At 34.5% G+C, this 23,236-nt stretch overlaps 1 protein-coding gene across 2 annotated transcripts in view; it reads left to right on the top strand.

Moving 5' to 3' along the window:
* GRID2 (glutamate ionotropic receptor delta type subunit 2) overlaps window positions 1–23,236 on the top strand; it is a 1,348,780-nt gene that overhangs the window by 741,227 nt on the left and 584,317 nt on the right. For both annotated transcript variants that reach the window (XM_087863984.1, XM_045791965.2), the window contains exon 4: window positions 10,698–10,903. In XM_087863984.1, the coding sequence (XP_087720110.1) occupies window positions 10,698–10,903 (206 nt within the window). The remainder of the gene's footprint in view (window positions 1–10,697; window positions 10,904–23,236) is intronic.

The following is a 23,236-nucleotide window of genomic DNA, read 5'->3' as shown; positions in this document are numbered from 1 at the left end:
TATAGCAAAATAAGACTGTATTAAACGCAAAGTAGAATAAATAAAATAATTAAATAAGAATGGAAATTAATGAAATAGAAAATAAATAAACAATAAAGAAAACTAAGAGAGTCTAAAATTATTAATTATTGGGGCACTTAGTAGGTTCAATTGGTACAGCATGTGATTATTGATCTCAAGGTCATGAGTTCAAACCCCATGTTAGGTGGAAAGATTACTTAAAATGTTTTAAATAAAATTATTAATTCTTTAGAAAGATTAATAAAATTGATAGATTCTTATGAATATATAGACAAAAGTCATTTAGAATTGAATGTAGTGGATTCCTAGAACCCAAATTTGGTAATAGATCAGAATGACTAGTAGAGCTTTTTAATCATCATAGTGCTTGAGTCCCATCACAGACTCCTGGAATCAGAACTGTTGCAAGGTATGCAGCCAGCTTTGTTCCTCAAGGAGGCATTTGGAAACAAGAAATTTCAGCAGACCTCTTCTTCAGCATCTTTAACTGGTAGCATTGTTTTCCCTTCCAGAATATACCAAGGGAGAGAAAACTTACTATATTTTGAAGGAGCTTCCTTCACATTTGGACACTGGGTGTTTCTAGTTGTCAGAAAAATTTTCTTGATATGAAACTTAAAACACCAGTATTGGACAAAATGATCCATTTTCTGGAATAATATAAAAAAATAATCATTTTGCTTAAAATCATTTTTCAATAAGGAAGAAAATGATTAATGAACAATTTCCCATTTTCAATCTGTTGTGCTTTTCAAAGATTACACTTTTCTAAATATCTTTATCCCCGTCTATCTAGTTTTTCAGTACCTCTGTATATGATCTCATACATTTACTGATTATACATTAAGCCTCATGCTCTCTTATTGCCTTAGAGAGAGGCGTAGACCTCTTTTTAGCAAAAAAAACAAAACTACAGGCTTGTACCTTGTGTTTTTTTCATAATTTCTGTTTTTTTTTTAAATATGCTTAATCTTCATTGTATCATTTATCATATTGCCCTACCCCTCCAATTTTTCATCCTTAATTTGCTTTGATTTCAACCAAATCTCTGAAAGGAAGTTTGGTCAAGTAGGTGGAATATGATATTGAGGAAGGCTCATTAAATGCAATTGGGAGTAGTCCAGGTAGGCTATCAGAGAGGTCTATGCAAGGAATTAGTTGAATGTACTAGCCAATGGCTAGATTCCAGAATCAAGGAACCGACAATATACAGAAACCAGAAAGTTATAATAGTAGTAGGTGGTTCTTAAAGTAGAATAAAAGCAGATATATTTCTTTAAAGGGAGGATTCTATTCTGAGTATTGAAGAGAGAAAAGTTGAATTTTATTCCTGGGAGGATTGAATAGGACTGATTTACCAGAGTGACATAAGCGATAAGGTTGAAGTGCTCTTCATTGAATAAGCTATTTGAGTTCTTTAATTTCCTTTGCCTAGAACAATATTGGTCTCACAGCCCAATATTGGATTTGATCTATTGACAGATCTATTAGATAGATCAAGTTATGAAGATTAGAGGGATAATATGATGACAGGGGTCCAAACAGCTTGTTACAGTAATGACATGGGGACATGCACTTATTGAAAGTAGTTAGCTATCCTCTTACCATAGCCTAATCTCTACTTCAGTTTATCTATTGGTTTCATTCTTAGGCCAGATAGATGACACTGGTGACTCTAAGCATATCTTTACAAATTATTATACTAAAGAAAGACCCTTTTCCTGTTTTGTTTGTATATGAAATATCATACATATAGATATGTATGTAGACCAAATTTTAGGTCCTGTTTGGGTCCTATGCTGATCTAAATCAAAAATAATTGGCCAGGCACTCAGTGGGCTCCCAATCACCAGCCTGAATTTTGTGATGCGTGAATTAGCTCTGGGTAAAGTGTAGGCATATGGACACATGTGCTTCTTTTTCCAGTTCGAAGGAAACTTTTCTTATAAGAAAAATAATTATTTAAACATTAACCAGATTATTTTATTTATGGTCATTAAATTTTAAGTCTTATGTTACTATTATAAAATTGAATTATATGAAATACATAAATTATAATTCAACATTTAAAATTGCTTTTAAAACATACACTTTTAAAGTCTAGTTTGAATATGCTTTTGTTTTGGTTTAGCTTAAATTTATTTTAGGTTCTCAAACTTTCTGACATTTTCCTTAGTTTCAGGATAGTATTTTTTCTTTTAAAACAGGATTTTTAGCCATATGTAAATTTCTACTATAATTTGTTAAACTGAGCATTTCTGAAAATCAGAGACCTTAAAGGGTATAATAGGTGTTGATAAAATAAAAAATCTTAAAATGGAAATGATGAAATTAAGTATGTATTTGTCTATATAGAGAGAAATATATATTTTTGACACCCATAGACACAAAAGCAAAGGAAAAAAACTCAACTCTAAGGATTACCAAATGGGTTACTTATGGGCTCTCCTGAATTCTGAAAACATTGATTTAATGATTCCAAATTAAAGGTCAATACATAGCCAAGTGACCTGAGTTACTTAAGCGCTATCGTTAAGTACATCAGTGTATCACCCTTTCCTTACAATTAAATTGCCTATATGGTAAGTCCCTTTGAAATGAACATTGAATGATCACCCTGATGAATGCATTCCAAGGAATAATAGCATTTATTCCATGCATTTTGATGTAGGTTTAATCAAGGCCCCTAAAATGGACACATTCCTCTTAATTGATTGCAAATGTTTATAATTATCCTGAGGGTGTTTTCAAATGTCTAATGACTATAATATTATTAACTATCTCTCTAGACAGTCTTAAAGCTGTTTATTACTCATTTGGCCACTTTCCAACTTTCAGTTCTCTCATTTACTTCAATGTGCATCAATAAGCGTATAATTAATCCAAGCATCTTATCGAACTATTTCCTTTGCATTAGTCTGTAGTATGTCAAGTAGGTAAAAAAGATGTATTGTACTACTTTGGATTTGTTCAATAGTCAAATGTCCTTATTGATCAGCATTCCCATAAAGATGACTCTCATACTAAAACACTATGATCTAATGCTAAAATAGTAAGTTCTCATCAAATAGAAAATCTTAGTGATGGGCCCCTGCTGCTGGACTGTGTCATCTCAAAATCTAATACAGCATATAATCCTTATTTTCTAAATACACCACAAATGGCAAGGGAATACTCAATGGAGACTTACATCCCTTTTGAAGTAAGGGTTCTTCTAAACAAAAATTTTTAAATCACTCAGTGATGAAAGACTTATTTTCTCAGGAAATGAGGCATTTTGGAGAGTATACTTTGCAATTTGTATGTTGGGAAAAGCCATTCAGCTCAGTGATCTCATGGATCCAGCAACATGCCATATTCCTTTTTATCTAAAAAGAAAGTCGTAAGACTCTAAATATTAATTTTAAAGTCAGAATTCTGTCATAATTTCGGAAACACCAAGATTAGCTGAAATCAGTGCTGATCTGCTCCAGGGGAGGTCTTCATCGCATTAAGTGATCAAAATGATTAAATGCTCCTAATCTACTCAAATGAGGGAAAAAGATGAGTAGACCAAAAAAAAAAAAAAATCAGACTTACAGAGACTTAGTGACAAACTTCTTTTCATACCATAGTCAATATTTTAAATTTGACATTTGAACATAATGATCAGGCTGAAGAATACTGTTTGATAGATTCCAGAGAATGTCACTAAATTTAGTTAAATTGCAACTGCAGTTTGGATAAATGAGTAGTATAGTAAGATTCCTCTATCTACTATAGGGCCTGTGTTATCATCAATGCTTTAGATAATGAACTCCTTGAGGGCAAGAATTGTTTTTGTCTTGCTCAACATTCTCTTCCAAGTACCTTTCAAAGTGCTTGACACACAATAGGCGGAGAGTTGATTCTAAAAAAGATCTATTTGGATGCCAACCACTGGTTTGCAATGAACAACAGGCTATCATACTACTGGTTTTGGGGTCAGTTTGGAAATGTGTTTATACATTAGATTCTAATATAGCCTGGGATTTTTCTATCCTATCTACATTAATGTAAACCATTTTAATACAGCTTAAATTTAATCTTTCATAAGTCATTATAATAAAGTCACTATTTTGCACAATTTAATAAAATACATAAGCTTCATGGGGCACCTGGGTGGCTTAGTCAGTTAAGCACCCAACTCTTGATTTTGGCTCTCATAATCTCAGGGTCATGAAATAGAGCCCAGGCTGGGCTTAGTGCTTAGCATGGAGTCTGCTGGAGATTCTTTCTCTCTCTCTGCCCCTCCCCCACTCACGTGTACACTCTCTCTAAATAAATACAATCTAAAGAAAAGAAATAAAATTAATTGATTACTTAATTAAGCTTCAATCAGCCAGTATGCCTTAGAGGGTTGTGGGAAGTGGCCTAAGTAGGTTACACAAGTCCCAAGTCAGATGTCAGAGAAATTGATCGTTGCTAGAATATCAAGTTCTGAGAATGTTACCTAGGTAAACTTTTAGTCCTTAACAAGATTTTCTTTTTTCATTTTTTTCTTAGAAAAAGACAGCAGAAGAAAATTAGGAACCAATGGGACTTTGGGTTAATAAAGTCTTAATAATGAAAATGCACATTGCTTAGAAATTTGCTTTAATGTTTCACAAGCCCTATTTCCTTTTATCTGAACAACCCAGTAATTAAACTTTTTTTTTTCCCCAGCAATAAGGTATGGTTAGTTGCTACTTATTCTATGCTTCCATTTCTTGCTTCCATTTTTTTTATTGGCATTAATCACATTAAAACAGAATTACCAGTTTAAGCTGTCCTTTGCTCTACTCAACTATATGTACCTCAGGGATAGGAACTGTGGTTTCACCTTCATCATTAAACTATCAGATGTTTATATAAAGATGGTATATTAGTCAATACCCTTTCTCTTAAAGGGACAGAAGCTCATTTCAAACGAAGTGAGCAAAAATTTTTGGATTGAATCATGTAGTTGAGAAGTCCAAAGAATAGCCGCCTTGCCTCTGTTTCACTTCACATGTTGGCTTCACTCAGCTTCTCTCTAGACACACTGCCCCTTGCAATCCCAAAATTACATCAGTACAACTTGTGATATAAAAGAGAGATCATTTTTGTTTCATTATCCATATATCAAATTTCAGTCCTCATTTGAATCCTGTGACTATCCCTAAGACCAGGAACATGGCAAGCTCAAACTGACCGTCCTGGGATACATGACCACCTAGTAATAGAGTGTAGAGTGCCGTAGAATGTGGAACACAAGGGATGGGTCCAGGTCTGCTTCTTAAGTGAAGGATGAGGTTTTGTTATTTGGAATAAAGGAGAAGAAACACTGGGAAGCTAAAAACAACATTAACTATGAAATTAATTCCAAGCTCACAGGGCCATGTGGGTATCAAAGTAAGGATCCAAACCCAGTTGTCTGACATCAAGTGTATTGTATTTTCTTTTCCATAGTAGAAAGTTGTTTCAAAAGAGAAAGATGCAGTGATTTATAAAAGCAAATTATTTATAACATCAAATTACCCTAAAAACCAAAGCAATAAATGCAAGGAAAATTCCTGGATGCATTCTAGTCTTTGCCATCCAAACCCACCTTCAAAACTAAAGTGCTTATTTACCTATCTACTGAGAGCATTGGCAGCTGACTACCCTCCCCAGGAATTGCCCTCAGCTGAAGAGAATGACCAAACCAAAGCCCCGGGAGGATGACAGAGTTTCTCCTTCCACAGGTCCTAACGTGGGATAATTCTGAGGGCATCCCACTTCCCGGGGTCCAGGCAGGGCTCTGTTGAGCTGCACCACAGCTCTCCCTCTGCTGGCTCTTGCTCCAGGAACAAAGATTATTCCTGAGAGCTGTCCCCAGTGAACTTCCCTTTCTTCCATCCTTATCTCCAGAGTCTATTTCCCTGGGAACTCAATCTTCTACAGAATAATAGGTTTTTCTTAGGCCTGAAGGACAGCTAGAGCTAGACTAATTAATAACTGAAACCAAATAAATGTTACTGGGAAAGGTATTCATGTTTGTAATATTTCTTAATATTTTTATTTAAAAGTTTCCTCTATCTAAATAATATGTAATACACACTATTAGTCAACGTGTGAATATCTGTGCTTTACCTTCCTATATAGCATGGACAGAAAAAAATCATTTTACGAGCAGTAACGATATGCTAATCCAGGTTCTCTGATAACTACCTGTAAGGATATCAAGCAGATCAGACTGAGAGACCATAATATAGGCAATATGCATAATGTTTCAGGTATGTACATATATGGGGGAAAGGGAGAATCCATAATCTTCATGGCTTTTTCGAAGGAGTCTGTGACACAAAGTAAGTTTAGAAATTGGAGCATTGGTCCCCAAATTGGTTTCTTAAGGATCATCAGCTGAAAAAAACTCTGGGCTTTGTCATGAGAGTTTTTATTTTATTGGAATGGGGTGGGGCTCAGAAAACTTTATCAATAGGTGTCCAGATGATTCCAAAAATAAATTAAGTGGAGCACAAGTTGAAAAATAGCCATCTAAGGACTAAAGTATATTTCTGTATTAGTTTTCTATTGCTGCTGTAACAAATGACCACAAATTTAGAGGCTTAAACACCACAAATTATTATGTGACAGTTCTGGAGGTCAGAAGGCTGACATGATATCTCAATGGGCTAAAATCAAGATATCAGCAAGTCTGTTCCTCTCTGGAGGTTCTTGAGGAGAACCATCCTTGCCTTTACTAGCGTCTGGAGACCACCCACCTTTCTTTGCTGTAGGTCCTCTTTCCCTTTCATCAAAGCCAATAATGTTGCATCTCTTTGAAGTTTCCCCAAAGTCAACTCATTCTTCAACAGTCAGATCTCTCTTTGACTCTCTCACCTTTTTCTTCTAATTTTAAGGACTCTGCAATCACTAGCCCCACCCTAATAATAAAAGATATCTCCCCATCTTTAGGTCAGGTGATTAACAACTTTAATGCCACCAGGAGCATTAATTCCTCTTTCCTGAATAATTTACTCACCGGTTCCAGGGATTCGGATTTGAGCATCTTTGGAAGGTCGCTATTCTGCCTACCACAAGTTCTTTTACTGTACCCAGGAAAAAAAGTCATTTTTTCCCCAAATCTTATGTTTAATAACTCAGTTAATGAGCCTTCCTCCCCTCGCTGTTATAGAATTATCTGGTCAGGAGAATTAATAATCACTGGAAATACCAAACTGAAACTGCTATTTAACTTCCTGTTATGAATACATAGCACTCAGTCACACCCACAGGCCGGGAAGCTCCTTGAAGTTAGGCACTATGTCTTGTCTCTTTTGTTTCTAGGACTTTTATTTTTACTTCTTGTCAAGTAATAGACACACAGGTAAGGTCGCTGAATAATTGTGATGGTTAATCATGTTTATGAATTAACAAAACCAAAGGCCCACTCTCTCTTGCGATGACTCGTCCACAGAGAAGCTAAGAGACAGCACGATTCAGATTCTTCTCATATTAAACTTACCAGTTGCCACATATCATGGGTGTTTGGTGTTATTCTTAAACAAGCAAAGCTATTATTATTTAATTCCTGCATTCCAAGGTTCTAAAATGTTATGCATGCTATTATGGGTAGCTACCCAACAGTAAATTTTAGGCAATTACGTTCTATAGGTGTGGAAAGGGGTGGTTTCTTAGCAAGTGATTATGTACTATTATTAGCAATAATAGCAACAACTATGTGTCAGACCCTACACTAGATTTTGTGCATACACACACCTGTGCACACCCTCACTGATCTTTGAAGACATCAATAAAATAAATATTTCCTTATTTACAGACCAAAAAACAATTTTGAAAACTTTACAGTCACATCATCTAGGCAGTGATAACCAGAATTTCAGACTAAGGAAGCAAAGGGATAATAGCAATTTTTTTTATCACGTCATTTTTCTGAATAAATAATAATATATCATATTACTTAATTTTTGGCCAAAATAAAAGTTTTAAAAAATGCCATACAGTTTGAAGTCAAGAGGAAATCATTTATAAGCTCAATTCGAACTATACTAACAAGTCCTCCCAGGCTCAGACCGCTTTTCATTCTGTACACATAGCTTGTCGTCCACTTAGATCTTCCACTTGAAACTGTCAGTAGTTTGTATTTAGGATAAAATCAAAACTTCTTTCTGTGTCTCACCGGGAACCACATAATCTGACCCTCCCTCTCCATGCACGTTTGCCTCATTCCACTCTCCCCTCACTAACGTGGCTGCACCCACACTGGAATCCTTTAGGTTCCTCAAACACAAACTCTTCGCTGCCTTGGGGCATTTTCCATGCTGTCATCTTCTCTCCTTAAATTCTTTGCCTGGGTAATGACTTCTCATCTTTTAGATCAATTTAAATACCAGTTTCCCAGAGAAACCTCCCTACTATTACAACTAAAATACATTCTTCTCGCCCCCCTATCGTTATCTACCAGAGCACCCTTACTGTTTTCTTCCAAGCAATTAGTGTGATTTGTATTTATTAGTTTACTTGCTCACTGTCTATTTCAATGTGGGGTATTCACTGTTGCATTTCTTGCACACAGCATTGTACCTGTATTTAGTAAATACCTTATGGAACATTTTTTTTTTCTTTTTCTTAAGTTATATGAAATTGCACCAGAATATTGTATCTGTGAACAGAAGATTTCCTAGAACATAAATGATCTGGAGCCTTAAGCTTTGGTCACAAAATATATTTCAATGTATTTCTTGTTTTGTTTGTCTTATATTTAATTGCCCATTTAAGTGCTTGAATATAAAGAACAACAACTGCTTACAATTCCATATCAAGGATCTGCTCTGACACAGATTTTCAAGGCAGATGGTTCTGGGGTAGGGGGCAGGCTTCTATATTTTTAGTAAGATTCCCAGATGATTCTGATTCATACCAAAGTTTAAGAACACCTGTTGAGTGTATTCATAGTCCTGTTATAGGTCTACCTGTATCTAACCTTTCGTCTCATCCATGCTTGAGTATTTTATACCTCAGGTACTTTCTGACTTGGATATTTAATGAGTACATAATTATTTATTAATATATTACTCCTCCTTTTGCATCTCTTGTTCTGCTCTAGATGAGGATTTGTTCTTTTAAGCTGCTATGATTCTGACATCCTGGGTTTATAATATATTTAGTGATAAGAAATACAAGGTAGAATTCACACAGTTATTTAAGAGTTTGAGATTCACTAAATAACATATACTACTTATAGAATTGTTTTAAAATAAAACCAATCATAAAAAGAAAACAAAGTTCTTTTTATTAATTTGTTAACTCTGCAAATATTAACTTTTGTTGTGAGCAAATATCAGTTTCCAAATTTGTGGCTATTTGTTTTCTTGTTTTGTTGGCTTATATACTGCTTTTGCTTTTAATTGGTAATGTATTGAAAAACACATGAACTAATTATTGCCCTTGAGAGGCGAATTTTACATGCATGCAATTATGTACAATTGGGAGTTTTGAGATATAGTCCATTCGTAGTAAGTAACCTATAATCCTTATTACTTCTTATCTTTCACCAGTTTTTCCCTTTAAATAATTCATGCCATGGATATATATAGAAAAATATGGGTTATTTTATAGTAAAAGCAAATCTGCTATATTAAGATTATATTGTGGCAGATACATCTTCCAGTCATATTTATCAATGTTCAGATCCCTTCTTTTATAAACAGCCCATGCATACTAGGAAGAAATATTTGTAACATTTCAGACACTTATTATTACTTGAATATACACCAAAGTACAATCTGTACTGGATTTTATCCTTTTTATTTAAATATGAAATAGAGACAATTTTCTTTTTTTTTTTTTAATTTAAATTCACTTAGCCCACATATTGTTGGTTATATGATATAGTACTAATGATATAGGGCATCACTAGTTTGGGATGTAGAGTTCAGTAATTCATCAGTTGCATAAAACCCAGTGCTCATCACATTTTCATTTGATAATCTTTTAGAACTTTGCTTATTTTGGAATGGGTATGTGAATATATGTTTTATACACAAAATACATTCCCCATACTCCTGAAAAGAAAACTATCTCCTACCAGGTTCACCATATTTGAGCTAAGGAGGTGGTACTCATAAATTTAGACAAGAATGTGGCTATTTTATTTGTGGTCTAAGTGACCTCAAACCCTTAGAAGACAACTGCTCAAAACCCCCTTTCTATTTAGATTATAAATGTCAAGTTTAGTGATATTGTTGCCCACTTTTAGAAAAATTAATAATTTTGATATAGATTCATCTGCTTTTAATGATATTCATATTTTACCTTAAGTTAATATCATTCTTTAATGCTGGGCAAAATAACAAATGTACTTTCTTTATCTCACATTTATTTTAGACAAGTGAGGGTCCTCCTCAACTATTTCCCTCTACCCTGCCCTAAGATTTTTTAGAGGTGAGATAATTTAAAATGCTCAATGAAGAGAAAGAAATTCATTTAAGGCATAATAATTCCTACACTTTTTATGTAAACACGTTAAATTGTGCTATGCCTAAAATATATTTGAGAGTTCTATCAGCTACTCAATTCGTAGTTTTAAATAGCCTACAGTGTTGAACAATAAACTGCATTTGGTGTGAGCGAAATAGTTTTTATCTCCCTTCTCTGCTCTAATTCACATTTTGATGGGCTTTTGATGTTCCTAGATATCCGTGGAATACAGGAGTTTCTGGACAAGGTGTCTCAGCAGGGAATGGATGTTGCATTGCAGAAGGTAGAAAACAACATCAATAAAATGATCACTACTCTTTTTGACACCTTGAGAATAGAGGAACTGAATCGCTATCGAGACACTCTTAGGCGAGCCATCCTTGTTATGAATCCTGCTACAGCCAAATCTTTCATTACTGAGGTAAGTAAAAATTGTCTTGGGGTTGGGGTAGGGTTAAAAAAATTAAATGCTTTGGAATAGATCTCACGGTCAAGTTGAAAATTCAGAGCCGTATAGGAGAATTAACTACACAACTGTCATTAGCCCTAATGGAGGTTGCACACTGAATCCCTTGCTTGTTGCATTCATCCTGCGCAAAATTTTCACGCATCCTGCACAGTTAACTGCTGAGAATGTTTGTATTTATATATTTAAGCACATAGCCAGGATGGTTTTAAGAAATGTCATGGGAGTTTAAAAGTGTTGTTGACCCTGAAATACTTTAACACGTTCAAGAACAAATTCACAAGTGCACAATTCTCCAACTAATCCTTAAATTTTTGCAAGTCCGAATTTTACCTCTGAGAAAAGATCTACTCGAACCAGGCTATTATTGCCTGAACGTGATTACTTTTACAAAAACAAAGAGCAGATTTACTTCTGTTCTGTGAACTCTCTACCAAGACGAATAATTAAAACTATCTGAAACTCTCTGCAAAGTGATGACCATTGTACATTTTATGATGCTGCATCTTCAAAATTTTAATTGTATCTGTTCATTTGGCTAGAAGCTCCAAAACTTTGTAAAAATGCAATTAAGACTTTTTAATGATGGGTATAACATCTTTATGTTCTAAAATGCTTGCTAGTGCCTTGACAGGATTGTTGTCATTTGCCTTACTTCAAGTTTTTTAATTTTATATAGTGCTAGGACTGGTCATGACGTTACATACTTTCACATGGGTTTTATTATTAGTGTTTTTAATTTTGGTGACTTTATTTGACTAATAGTTTTTTCCTCACTTCTCTAGTAAGCTTTCTTTAGCTCCCAAAGTACTGCTATAAAGCCTCCGAACTAGGAATGTGTTAGAAATTCTTTGACACTCTATAATCTAATTGGTGTCAAGGAACTGAAGCAGAATATAAATCATTGAGAAGAATAAAACTTTTGGAAAATTATCAATAACGTTATTTTCTTTAACATTTTAATAGAGAACTTTGTTATGCAGTTAAGGGCAAATATAGAACTTTGACCTTTTCTAATCTAGCAAATTACTCAGAGAGTCTTTGAACAACTACATTTTGCCACAATAGAAAGAATATTTCCAATTTTATGGGTGTTGGTTCTTTCCTTCAAGAAACACAAAATCTGCTGAAGAATTTAAGATAAATACACAAAGACATATAACATAAGTTGGAATCTTAAAATTATAATAAGTGATGTTTAAGCATCTGTGGTCACCTTTGGTTGAGGATTGTGGAGATCAGAGAAGGCTTCGTTGAGAAGGCACATTTGAATTGGATTTATTATCTTGACTAGGAATTCACAAAAGAAGTGTGGCATGCAACAGACAAATGCAAGTCCATCCCAGCCACTTTCTGGTCATATGGGATTGGCAAATTACCTAACATTTCTGAGCCTCCATTTTATCATCAATAAAATGAGAATAATATATTGATTTCAACTTATTAAATTTGTAATGTAATGAGACATCCTGTGATATGCCTTAAAGGAGGGAAGAGAGGGGTGGCACCTAGTAAGTACTTAAAACATGGTAACTTCTAGGTCATTTTTTTCTAGCATATAGCACATGACTGACCATAGCAGATGCTCAAAAAATATTTGGTGAACCGAAAAGAATATCAAGATGTGCAAAGACAGTTCTTGACTGTATGCTTAGAATAGAGCAAGTAGTTTTATATAGATTCAAAGTAGGATATGTGAAAAAGAGAAGTGACCCACAGTATGTAACACACAGATATAAACCAGACGGCAAAGTCCCATGAGTGCCAGCTAACAATTCATGTATATTTACTAAGCAGTCAGAAGAAATGGGCTGAGAAGAGGGACAAGATGACCAAGGGCTTTTGCCAAGTCATGATCTTGACTTGTATTCTGACCATGGCCCCTTAACCTTGACTCTGAACTTGGATACTTGTAATAATCTACTGTTTCCCTCTTTGTTCCCAAACATATGAAATCTATTTCTGTGAGTTTCCTGAGACTTCTCTTCTTCCTCTACCCAGACACCACTCCCCCCCCAACTCACTTGTCTTTCACAATCGCTGATTTTATGTCTCCAAACTGTACTGTTTATTCTATAGTCTCAAACAGTGATGTGAGAATGACAGAAAGAATATGAACCCACTTGCCTTCCCCATCCTAAGCTAGCTGTTTTCTCTGACCTGTATAGTGGTTCCCGTTTTCAATTAACTGCTTTCAAATATCTTTCCACTTTCTTCTGCTCTCCCATGGGTTCTGGGAGCATTTCCCCACTGAGGAAATAGACTGGCCCCTCAATACAAGAAAAAATTAATTCAAAAGGCAAACAACATGGAATTCAAATGGCACACAGCACCAAAGTTCTAGAGATACAAAGAATAGATTTTGTATGTATGTTTATGTGTGGTCTTTGCTCAAGGATAAAGATACCAACACTAGTTTCCCCAGTTTAGCCCAGATGGTCTGCTTGGTTTTTGTAGAGGAGAATCCTTTTCTCCCTCTCTCTTTCTCTCTCTCATCTATGTATGTATGTATGTATGTATCTATTTATCTATCTATCTATATGGATGTCAGCTTTCAAGGACATTTTGCATGAGCCAGTGTGTGAGAAGGCCTTTGTGAGAATCAGCATGTATTTAACTTGAATCAGTCCTCTTTATTCACTGATTCTGTATTTGCAAATTTGCCTACTCACTGAAAGTTATTTGTAACTTGAAAATCAGTACTAGGGATGTTTTCATAAGCCATTCACAGAAATGTTCAGAGCTGTGAAAAATCTGAGTTGCCTGACAGCCCATATTGCCAGCTAAGGTTGAACAAAACTGTGCTCTGCATTCTTCTTTCAGTTCTCATACTGTAAATAAATGTCCTTTTTGCAGTTTATTTCATGTCTCCTTTTTCGCATTTTTTGTGCCATTTGTTGGTGATTTCACTGCTGAAAATGGCCTCCAAATGTAGTGCTGAAGTGCTGTCCTTAACTGCAATGTGTCCTGCTGAGAAAATACCTGTTCGATAAGGTCCACTCGGGCATGAGTACCCTTGGCTGTGAGTTCAGCGTTAATGAATCGACATGTTATTGTTTGAATGTTTATGCTTGCCCCCTTCAAACTCATATGTTGAAATCCTGTGCCCAATGTGATGGTTTTAGGAGGTGGGGCCTTTGGAAGCTGCTGAAGTTCTGAGGATGAAGTCTTCATAAATAGGATCAGTGCTATTCTAAATGCTAAACCCTGCAGAGTTCTCTAGTACCTTCCACCAAGTAAAAATACAATAAGGAGTCTGCAACGAAAAGAGGGCCCACTTTTGCATGGTGCAACCATGCTGGCACCTGACTGAGCTACAAGCCTCCAGAACAATGAGAAATAAATTTTTGCTTTTAATAAGCTACCCAATCTGTGGTATTTTGTTATAGGAGCCCAAATAGGGGCGCCTGGGTGGCACAGCGGTTAAGCGTCTGCCTTGGGCTCAGGGCGTGATCCCGGCGTTATGGGATCGAGCCCCACATCAGGCTCTTCCGCTATGAGCCTGCTTCTTCCTCTCCCACTCCCCCTGCTTGTGTTCCCTCTCTCGCTGGCTGTCTCTATCTCTGTCAAATAAATAAATAAAATCTTAAAAAAAAAAAAGAAATAATATTTTGAATCATGACATTTTAGATTTGGAACATGCAACATTTTGCCCAAATTCCAAATTTGCAGTTGAAAAAACTAAAGGCCTCTCTAGATCCAATCAATATTGTTCTCTAACTTCCTCCAGCAATGTTTAACACCCTTGCAGCTAGTGCTGTTTGTGGATGGTAAGGGACACTCACAGTTTGAAAATAGTAAAGTTGTCAGCAGGCCAAAGGGGTACATGATTGTCAGATCCTAAGAGAAGTATTTGTAGAAATAACTTACCAAGGATTATATGATGGATAGAAAGGCATATGAAGCTAGAAAGAAACTGATGGATTGGGATAAAAAGAAAGATACAGGAAGTAAAGGTTATGATGAGGGCAGAGACTTGTTCGGTAAGGACCTAAGAGAGGGGGAGAGAGGGAGGGGGAAATTCTAGCCAAAAGAGGGGGGATAGCAGAACTCTCACTTTTACTGCTTCCTACACATTGTAAGTGGGCACAGAAAGTTGTTGAAATATGCAAAGGAAACATTAACCTAAAAGTCAGAGGAATGAGTTTTAAAAAAGAAATTACTCACTTAACATTGTCATTTAATTGCTAAAGGGAAAAATGGGCATATCAATTCTGTTTGCATCTTTTCTTCTGTCTCTGGAGCAATTATGTGGCACTGAGTTAATTATGCTCCCTTTGAAGTCTTAGAAATTTAATACATTGCATGTCTACAGTTAGTGCTCCACGTCTCATTCAAGAGTTTCAAAGCTTTAAGAAACATACTGCTGTTATGTGCAGCTGAGTAAATCAACCTGCTGTGATATTGGTATAAAATTGTTACCACAATATACCTGTTAGTGTCCTTGAAATTAATATGGTGAATCAGGAGTGCTTACATGGTTTGATTTAAATATGGATTGGGATGATATTTTGAAAACAACTTTATATATATATATATATATATATATATATATATATATATATATATAATAGATTTGCATTAGAAACTACATAAGTTATATCCTTTGTAGAAAGTGTACAACGGTCCTATATAAATTATTAGAATTTTTTTGTCATGACTTTTAGTTTTCAGGTTTGATAAGAAAATCAATTCTTTGAAAACAGAAAGTTTTATTACTTATATGGTAATGAATATCATTTCCTGTTTGCATTTTTTCAAATTTTCAGGAAGGAACCCTACTGTTACACGAAATCCTTTTATTCTGTAATGAGAGAAGTATATTATCTCTTATTCCTTAAACATACTTTATGAAATAGTTTTCATTTCATTGTACTATATTCCAGAGAATTTTGATCTTGTCAGACAACTTAAAGGCAAAGTTACTTACTTCAAATATATAAGCAGCTTGCCAGAAATAAGCCTTAGGAAGGTTTAGGAAACAAGTGAAGATATCTTTCTCAATGAATACAGCAAGGTTCCCAATCATCAAAAGGTACTCTGAATATTCAAATTACTGTGATCATTATTTAATATCTATTTAAATAACTCAGTATTTTACCAAAAGAGAAATTATTTGGAGACATTATGCAATGTACAGTTTTTAAGATGTCACTATCATATTTTTTTTCCCAAAATTAATCCATTGCATGAAAGTCTCTCTAATACCACTGTGTCCTTAGGTGGCTGCCATACATTTTTTAAAGTAAACCTTGTATTGAAATATAACATACCCCTCCCTGAATTCTTCTCATTCAGTTTTCCCTCCCTCTCCCTATGGTCCTCTGATCAAAAACTAATGATGTACTATATGTTGGTTAATTGAACATAATAAAAAAATAAATACATAAAATAAAAAATAAAATAAAATAATTTTAATATTGTAAAAAAAAAAAAAGAGATGTAACACACACAAGAATAGTGCACATAAGTGTGTAACTCAAATTTCCATGCAACCAGTGTCCAGGTTAAGAAATAGTACGTAATTGGTACTCCCAGGTTCCCTTCCTGTGTACCACTCAGTTATAACCCCTCAAGGATAGCTGTTATCTTACTTTTAACACAGTAAACTAGTTGTGATTAATTTAATCTGTATACAGATAGAATCAGACTGTATATGTTTTGTCTGTTTTCTATTGGCCAGCATTATGTTTATGAGATTCGTCCGTGTTGAAATATGTAGGCTAAGTTCATTCATTTTGATTGCTTCAAAGTATTTAATTGCATGAATATGCCAGTTAATATAATCTACATTGATGAATTTTTCTAGTTCTGCCTATTACAGTTAGTGGTTTTATGCATGTATTTTTGTGTATGTATGTATTTTTATTGGGTGTATACTTAGGAATGAAACTGTTAGCTCAAGAGTTGTACATAAGGTATATCATTTATTAAAGCTAGCTGATGCAGCCAGTTTTCCAAAATGTTAATAACAATTTGGATTTCTGTTAATACCAAGTAGAAGCATTTCAATTTTCCACTTTCTTACCAACACTTGTTTTTTGTTTTGTTTTGTTTTGTTTTGTTTCTGTCTTCATTTTCTTTATCCTTGTGGAAATGTATTATATTTAGCTTTGTTTTTAATTTGGATTTTCCTGATGGAGTTTTTTGGTATATTTATTGACTATTTTTGATATTTTATTTTATGGAGTGCATATTCAAGTCATTTTCCTTTTTTTTCTCATAATTTGTAGAAGTTTTATATATATTAGGAATAAGAGTTCATTGACAAATGAATATATTTTAAATACCTTCTCCATTGTCTTTTTATTTCATAAGTAGTGAATTTTGATGAACATAAATTTTTATTTGTAATGTAGTCCAAGTTATTAATTTGTTTTCTTTATAGTTAGCATTTTTTGTCTTTTTTTGTTTTTAAAGCAAGCTCCTCTTCTAAGGTCATGAAGGCATACTCTTATGGCTTTTATTTTTGTTTTTGTTTTTTAGAAATTTTATTTTATCATTTACATTTAATTCTGAAGGTCATCTGAAATTGATTGCTTTACATGGTGGATGGTAGAGGTAGGGAGACATTTATTCTCCATATGGTGTCTGTTATTCATTTCAACATAGGACCACTGTGCCTGAATTATGTTGGGGAGGAAGAATTTCCTGTGTACGTCAAGGTCCTTCTAGCTGGACTGAGAATCAAATTGACATGAAACAGATTAACAGGAGAAAATCAAATTTCATTTTGTACATACAGGGAATCCACACAAAGATGAAATTCCAGAGACAGTCACTAAAATGAGGTAATATGTCATCCTGAACTAAGGAGAAGACGATAGGGGTCTGAGACTTCAAAGGAAAGAGATGTGATTCACAGGAAGAGTAAATGTTTGCTAAACAAATGTTTGCTGGGCTATTCAGAAACAATGGAACATAGAGGACTTTGATTAAAGAGGCTTGCTGGGCGCCTCCATGTCTATCATACTTAGTTCATATCATTATGTTGTTATCTGTGGTGATAGCTCTCTTCCTGGAGTAGGTACTCTATCTAAATTCTTTCAGGCAGTTGTGGGGGGATGGGAGTAAAGAGCTTTTCCTGACTCTTCTGGGTTTTGATTGTTTTTAACTCAAAATAATCTACATGCCAAGGCAGCGTATTTCAGGGGGACCTGTCCCAAACCCCTTCAATGGAAAGGAAAGTTAGAAGTTCCTACTATCAGTGAATAAAGTGGGAGCTCATTAGTGTATTTGAAAGTATAGGGCTATTATTCCTGTGCAGTAGCTTGTGTCTTTATTATATATATATATATATATATTTTTTTTTTTTTTCCCCTAACATGAAGCACATGACTTTAGGAGAAAATACAAGATTATATTGATGATTTCATTGGAATAACAATCTTTCTATACCCCCATCATAACAAAAGTTAATAATGCTGGATTTTATAACAAAAGTTGTAACTCTTCAAAGGGCCCAATAGACATGGGTCATCAAGTAACAGCTAGTGGCGAGTCACTCAAAAAGTCAACTCATTCATATGTTTTTTTATGATGGCATGGAATTCTAAGGGAAAAAAGAATTTTAATTTCACTTGACTAAAACAAACAAAATCTCTAACAGGCAGCACTTCATTCATGACTTAATTTCTTTTCGTCGTATCACAGTTACCAATTATTATTGAACTGCTCTCAAATCTGAGTTTTTGCTTTAGCTCAGTATTGTATTGAACTTGAAAGGCAGTTCTGTTACCAGTCAACCCACAGCTTTGTTGTTATTTTTTTTCTTTTAATGAGAAAATCTCAAATTTATTTTACTTTCCACCTGGCCAAAATCATGTATGACAGCTCTTGCTTCTGTTAATGAGGCCTGAAAGAGCATCTACCTTTGCTTTTCTGGTTGGGGCTCTGGTTTTTTTTTTTTTTTTTTTCTTTTCTTTAGTCATTTTTTTTTTATAATTTTTCTTTTGTTATATTAGTCACAATACAGTACATCCCCAGTTTTTGATGCAATGTTCCATGATTCATTATTTGCATGGTTGGAGCTCTGTTTAACTCTCAGAAGGTTCCCCTGAAAAAGGGAACTCAGCAAGGAGTTAGGTTCCAATGAATTCAATCCCCTAATAAGAGAGATCCAACTCACCTCCCTCCTGTGACTGCTGGCTTGGGATACTGATATTGGTGAACAGTTTGCTACTAACTTCTACTAGTCTAAAAGTCATTTAACAATTTTTGCCTTTGCAACATCTAATTTGCTAGTTTTCTTTTTCTGTTAGGTTTTCAAATGGGTTCAACATTTTCATTCTATTCTCTTTGTTGAAACAAAATTAAGTAAATATCTGAACATTAATGAGGGTTGTACTCTAATAGAAAAATAAAATCACAATTGCTTCAACCTTTAAAACGAGGGAATTGAAGTCCTTCTTTAATCCATTATTCATATATTCATTCACTTAGACAATATGTTTAAAGCTATTCTGTGCAAGGCAATGTGAAAAGTGTTGCTAAGAATATAATCATGAATGATATATGATTCCAACCCCTAAGGAATATACAGACTAATAAGGAAAATGTTGTAAACATAAAATGTACAAAATAATAAAACAACAAGAAAGAAAACAGTTAAGTTACTCTCTTCAACCGCCAAAAAGAATTAAAAAGAAAACGAAGTTACTATCTAAAACTTGATCAGATAAAGTTTGAAGATAATGTGTAAGATTACCCATATCTAGAAGTAAACCAAAATTTTATTTGTTATGGGACAACTGAGAAGTCTTGGCTACTTCAAGAGATTCTTAACCACAGCTTGCTATGTAGCTTTATCAAAGCAGGCCTAGAATTTGAATAAATCCAAGAGTGATTTTCTGCCATGAAGTCACATGGAAACCAACCAACCAAACAAACAAACACAAAGGGATTAGTTAGAATAGTCCTAATGATAAATTTGAAGATTAGAATTCAGCAGTGTCTGTCTATTACTACCTAGAGAAGAAACATATTAGACCTGGAAGGCAAGGACATGCCAACGTATAAAGGTATTCTCTGTAGTTTGCCAGGCACAGTTTTTCAGCCCTTACCATAGTCTGAGTGAAATACTTTTCAAAATTATGCACCTCCCTGTTGCTGCTCCCATTTTCAACATCACCTTTTGAAGTTAGAAAAATGGTGAGCCATTGTGCTTTAAGCACTAGAGACATATGTTGCTGCAAATCAAATAAATTAACAATTTAATTACTAGGCCAATTTCTAGTAAATTTTTAGTATGTAAATGACAAATATATGCTACAAGTACCATTATATTCCATTTCCAGATCGAAACATAGATTATTACACTCTGCCCTGCTCTTCTAGGCAGCCACGGCAAATGGATCTTAGTTAGCACAGGAGTCTAAATCTATTTGCCAACCTGGGTTAGTATAAGTCAGTCTCCCAGAACTTAATCAATTCCTTAAATGCTTACTGACAAAATCAATATTTTAGATTTGTAGAGGACTAGATTTTAAAGTATAGCCTCCCCATGAAGCATTGTTGAAACGCTTCTAACCCCTAGGTTACAATTCTATTTATACTTTTTCTCACTGTAATATAGATAAATAGGAGGGAAATAAACTGTGTAGGTACAGAAAATTAAGAAGGTCCATTTGATTTTTCCAGCAAATCCTACTTTTAATAGAATACACAAAACTGTAGCAAATGAAGATTGAAATATTAGACTTATATGTATCTACCAACACTAAAATTATGTGAACATGTGGGTCCATTAATTTCAAACACTTATTACTTTAAGTATGTATATTTCTTGATGAGACAACATTTAAGACAATATTTAAAACCCATATTTAGGATTTGGATTTCAAGCAATATAGTAGAAGGGCATCTGTCCATGAATGGAGGGAAACATGAATAAAGATACAGAGATGGCAATTGACAATCTGCAAGTTGGGACAGGGGACTTAGGCTGTCCGAGGTAGAATTATAGGATGCAAAGTCAGGACATAAGACGATACCAGGGTGGTAGGTGAAAACCATTGACTGTCAAACTTACAATAGCAGCACTGACATGGAATTTGGATTCAGTTTTTGCCAAAGTAGCTATGTAGCCCTGGGCAAGCTATTTAAAATCATTCAGCTTGATTTTCCTCATCTATAAAATGGAGTAGTTCCTAGATCACAGATATTTTTGAAAAGCATATCTGGTAATATATGTAGAAGGTGTAGAATAGTGTTCATACTCAGTAAAAACTTAACCATGCTCCAGAATTGTAAGTCAGATAAAGAAGAAAATTCAAATGATGTTGGAATTAACGATCTTGGGAATGATTGGGTATGGAAAATGAGGTTGAGATATGGGCAAGAGAGATGGATCTTACGTTTCAAGTCTGGGTCTCAAGGAAGTTAAGGTTTTGAAGATAATATGATAAATGTAATTTCAGTAATAAATTTGATGTTATTCTGGAACATCTAGATTGAGACATGCATCAGATTGGTGGAAATGAATGAATAGAATCCAGCTGTGCTAAGGAAAGGCTATTGTGTTTGCCAGTGAGATGATCATTGGTGACCTTTGAAAAAATATTCTGATTAAAATATGTGTGAGGAAGGGAAAAGATTATAAGGAAATAAATAACGAAGGGGTTGTTACCAAATAAGCAGAGCACGAATAAGCAGCTTTTTCAAGTTTGGAAGCAAAAAGGATGGTCAAATAGTACTATATCTTAGGAAGAAACCTATTTCAAGGAAGATATTTTCAAGACTATTTCATGGAAGTAAGGGCAATCAGGAGGAAAGGGGGAAATGAGATACAAGATATAGAAAAAAAATCAATAAAGAATCACTGAAATGAAGTAAGATCAGTTTTATAGTTAGATTTTATTTTATCGGGATGCCTGGGTGGCTCAGTCGGTTATTAAGTGTTTGCCTTCGGCTCAGGTCATGATCCCAGAGTCCAGGGATCGAGTCCTAGATTAGGCTTCTTGATTGAGTTCCACATCAGGAAGCCTGCTTCTCCCTCTGCCTGCTATTCCTCCTGCTTGTGCTCTCTCTCTCTCTGACAAATAAATAAATAAATAAATCTTTTTTTAAAAAAAGATTATATTTTAATGGAGAGAAGCTGAAGAACTAAGAGAAGATAAAAATACAGAGAATTTGAAGGTAATAAGGAAGGCTCAATTGCATTTGGACAGGACACATATATAGTAGAAATAGTGGATTCTAATTAGTTTTCTTTAAGTATTTAGTAGACTGGATGCAGAGGCAGAAAATAAATGAAGTAGAAAAGAATGGCTTGCCCGAGGAGGGGGACTAGCCAACATGCAACTATAGAAGAATCAGGCTGCCTATGGGGACCATAATGCAGCCAACATAAGAGATGCTGGACATCAACTAATCAGTTGAAACCTATTTCCTAATGTGAGCTACCAGCTTTAAGGAAAATATATACTGACTTTCCTTATGTTTTGGTTATACCTACATAATATGTCTAGACTTGAATTTAAAAGAAAGACTATTAACTGAATTAATACTTCAAAGATAAATAAAAATGTGCTTACCTAGAAGAAAATTTCTCAGCCTTGACACTATTGACAGTTTGGACCAGATAATTCTTTACTGTGAAGGCTCTCCTGTGCATTGTAATATGTTAGTCATCCCTACCTTTACTGACTAGACACCAGTAGACACCAATCATTATTAAAAAAAAAAAAAAAAAAAGCCAAACATTGCCAAAAGTTCCCACTAGTGGTGATGATGGTCTTAGGGAATTAAAATCATCCCTGGTTGATAATCACTGATACAGAACTATTCGATGTTTGAAACACTAAAGTTTGTTCTCATGGAAATTTTATTGCTGGCATGTGACAATTTTATTTCACTTTTCCCCTAATAATAGCTAGTTAACATTTATTGGACTCTTTCCAGATTTCTGACCCTATGCTAATCACTCTGTAAGTTATCTTGTATAATCCTCAAAAAATCCAATGAGGTGGGTATCTTCATTCTTCATTCAAGGAATGATGTATACACATTTGTTTATATTATGCAGATTATTTGCATTTTATTTTATTTTTTGTTAAATTAGTCAGCATTTTCCAAGTTATTTTACTATTTTCTAACAATGTCCATCATGAATTCCTTTTTTGGGAGAATATAATTGGTTTCCAAGTAATACTTACCTCTCAACTGGTGAGTTTATATTACGGTCTTTGAACATGCCATCGGAGGGGCAAATCAGTCTGCCTAAGAGTTTTAGCACAAAACATATGAAAAGGCAAAAGAAATGAATTGTGTGTTTAAGTGATACATAAC

The sequence above is a fragment of the Ursus americanus genome, chromosome 8 (assembly GCF_024610735.1).
Source record: "Ursus americanus isolate L20-20 chromosome 8, mUrsAme1.1.p, whole genome shotgun sequence".
Taxonomy (NCBI): Eukaryota; Metazoa; Chordata; class Mammalia; order Carnivora; family Ursidae; genus Ursus; species Ursus americanus.
This window is presented reverse-complemented; position numbering and strand designations above follow the sequence as displayed.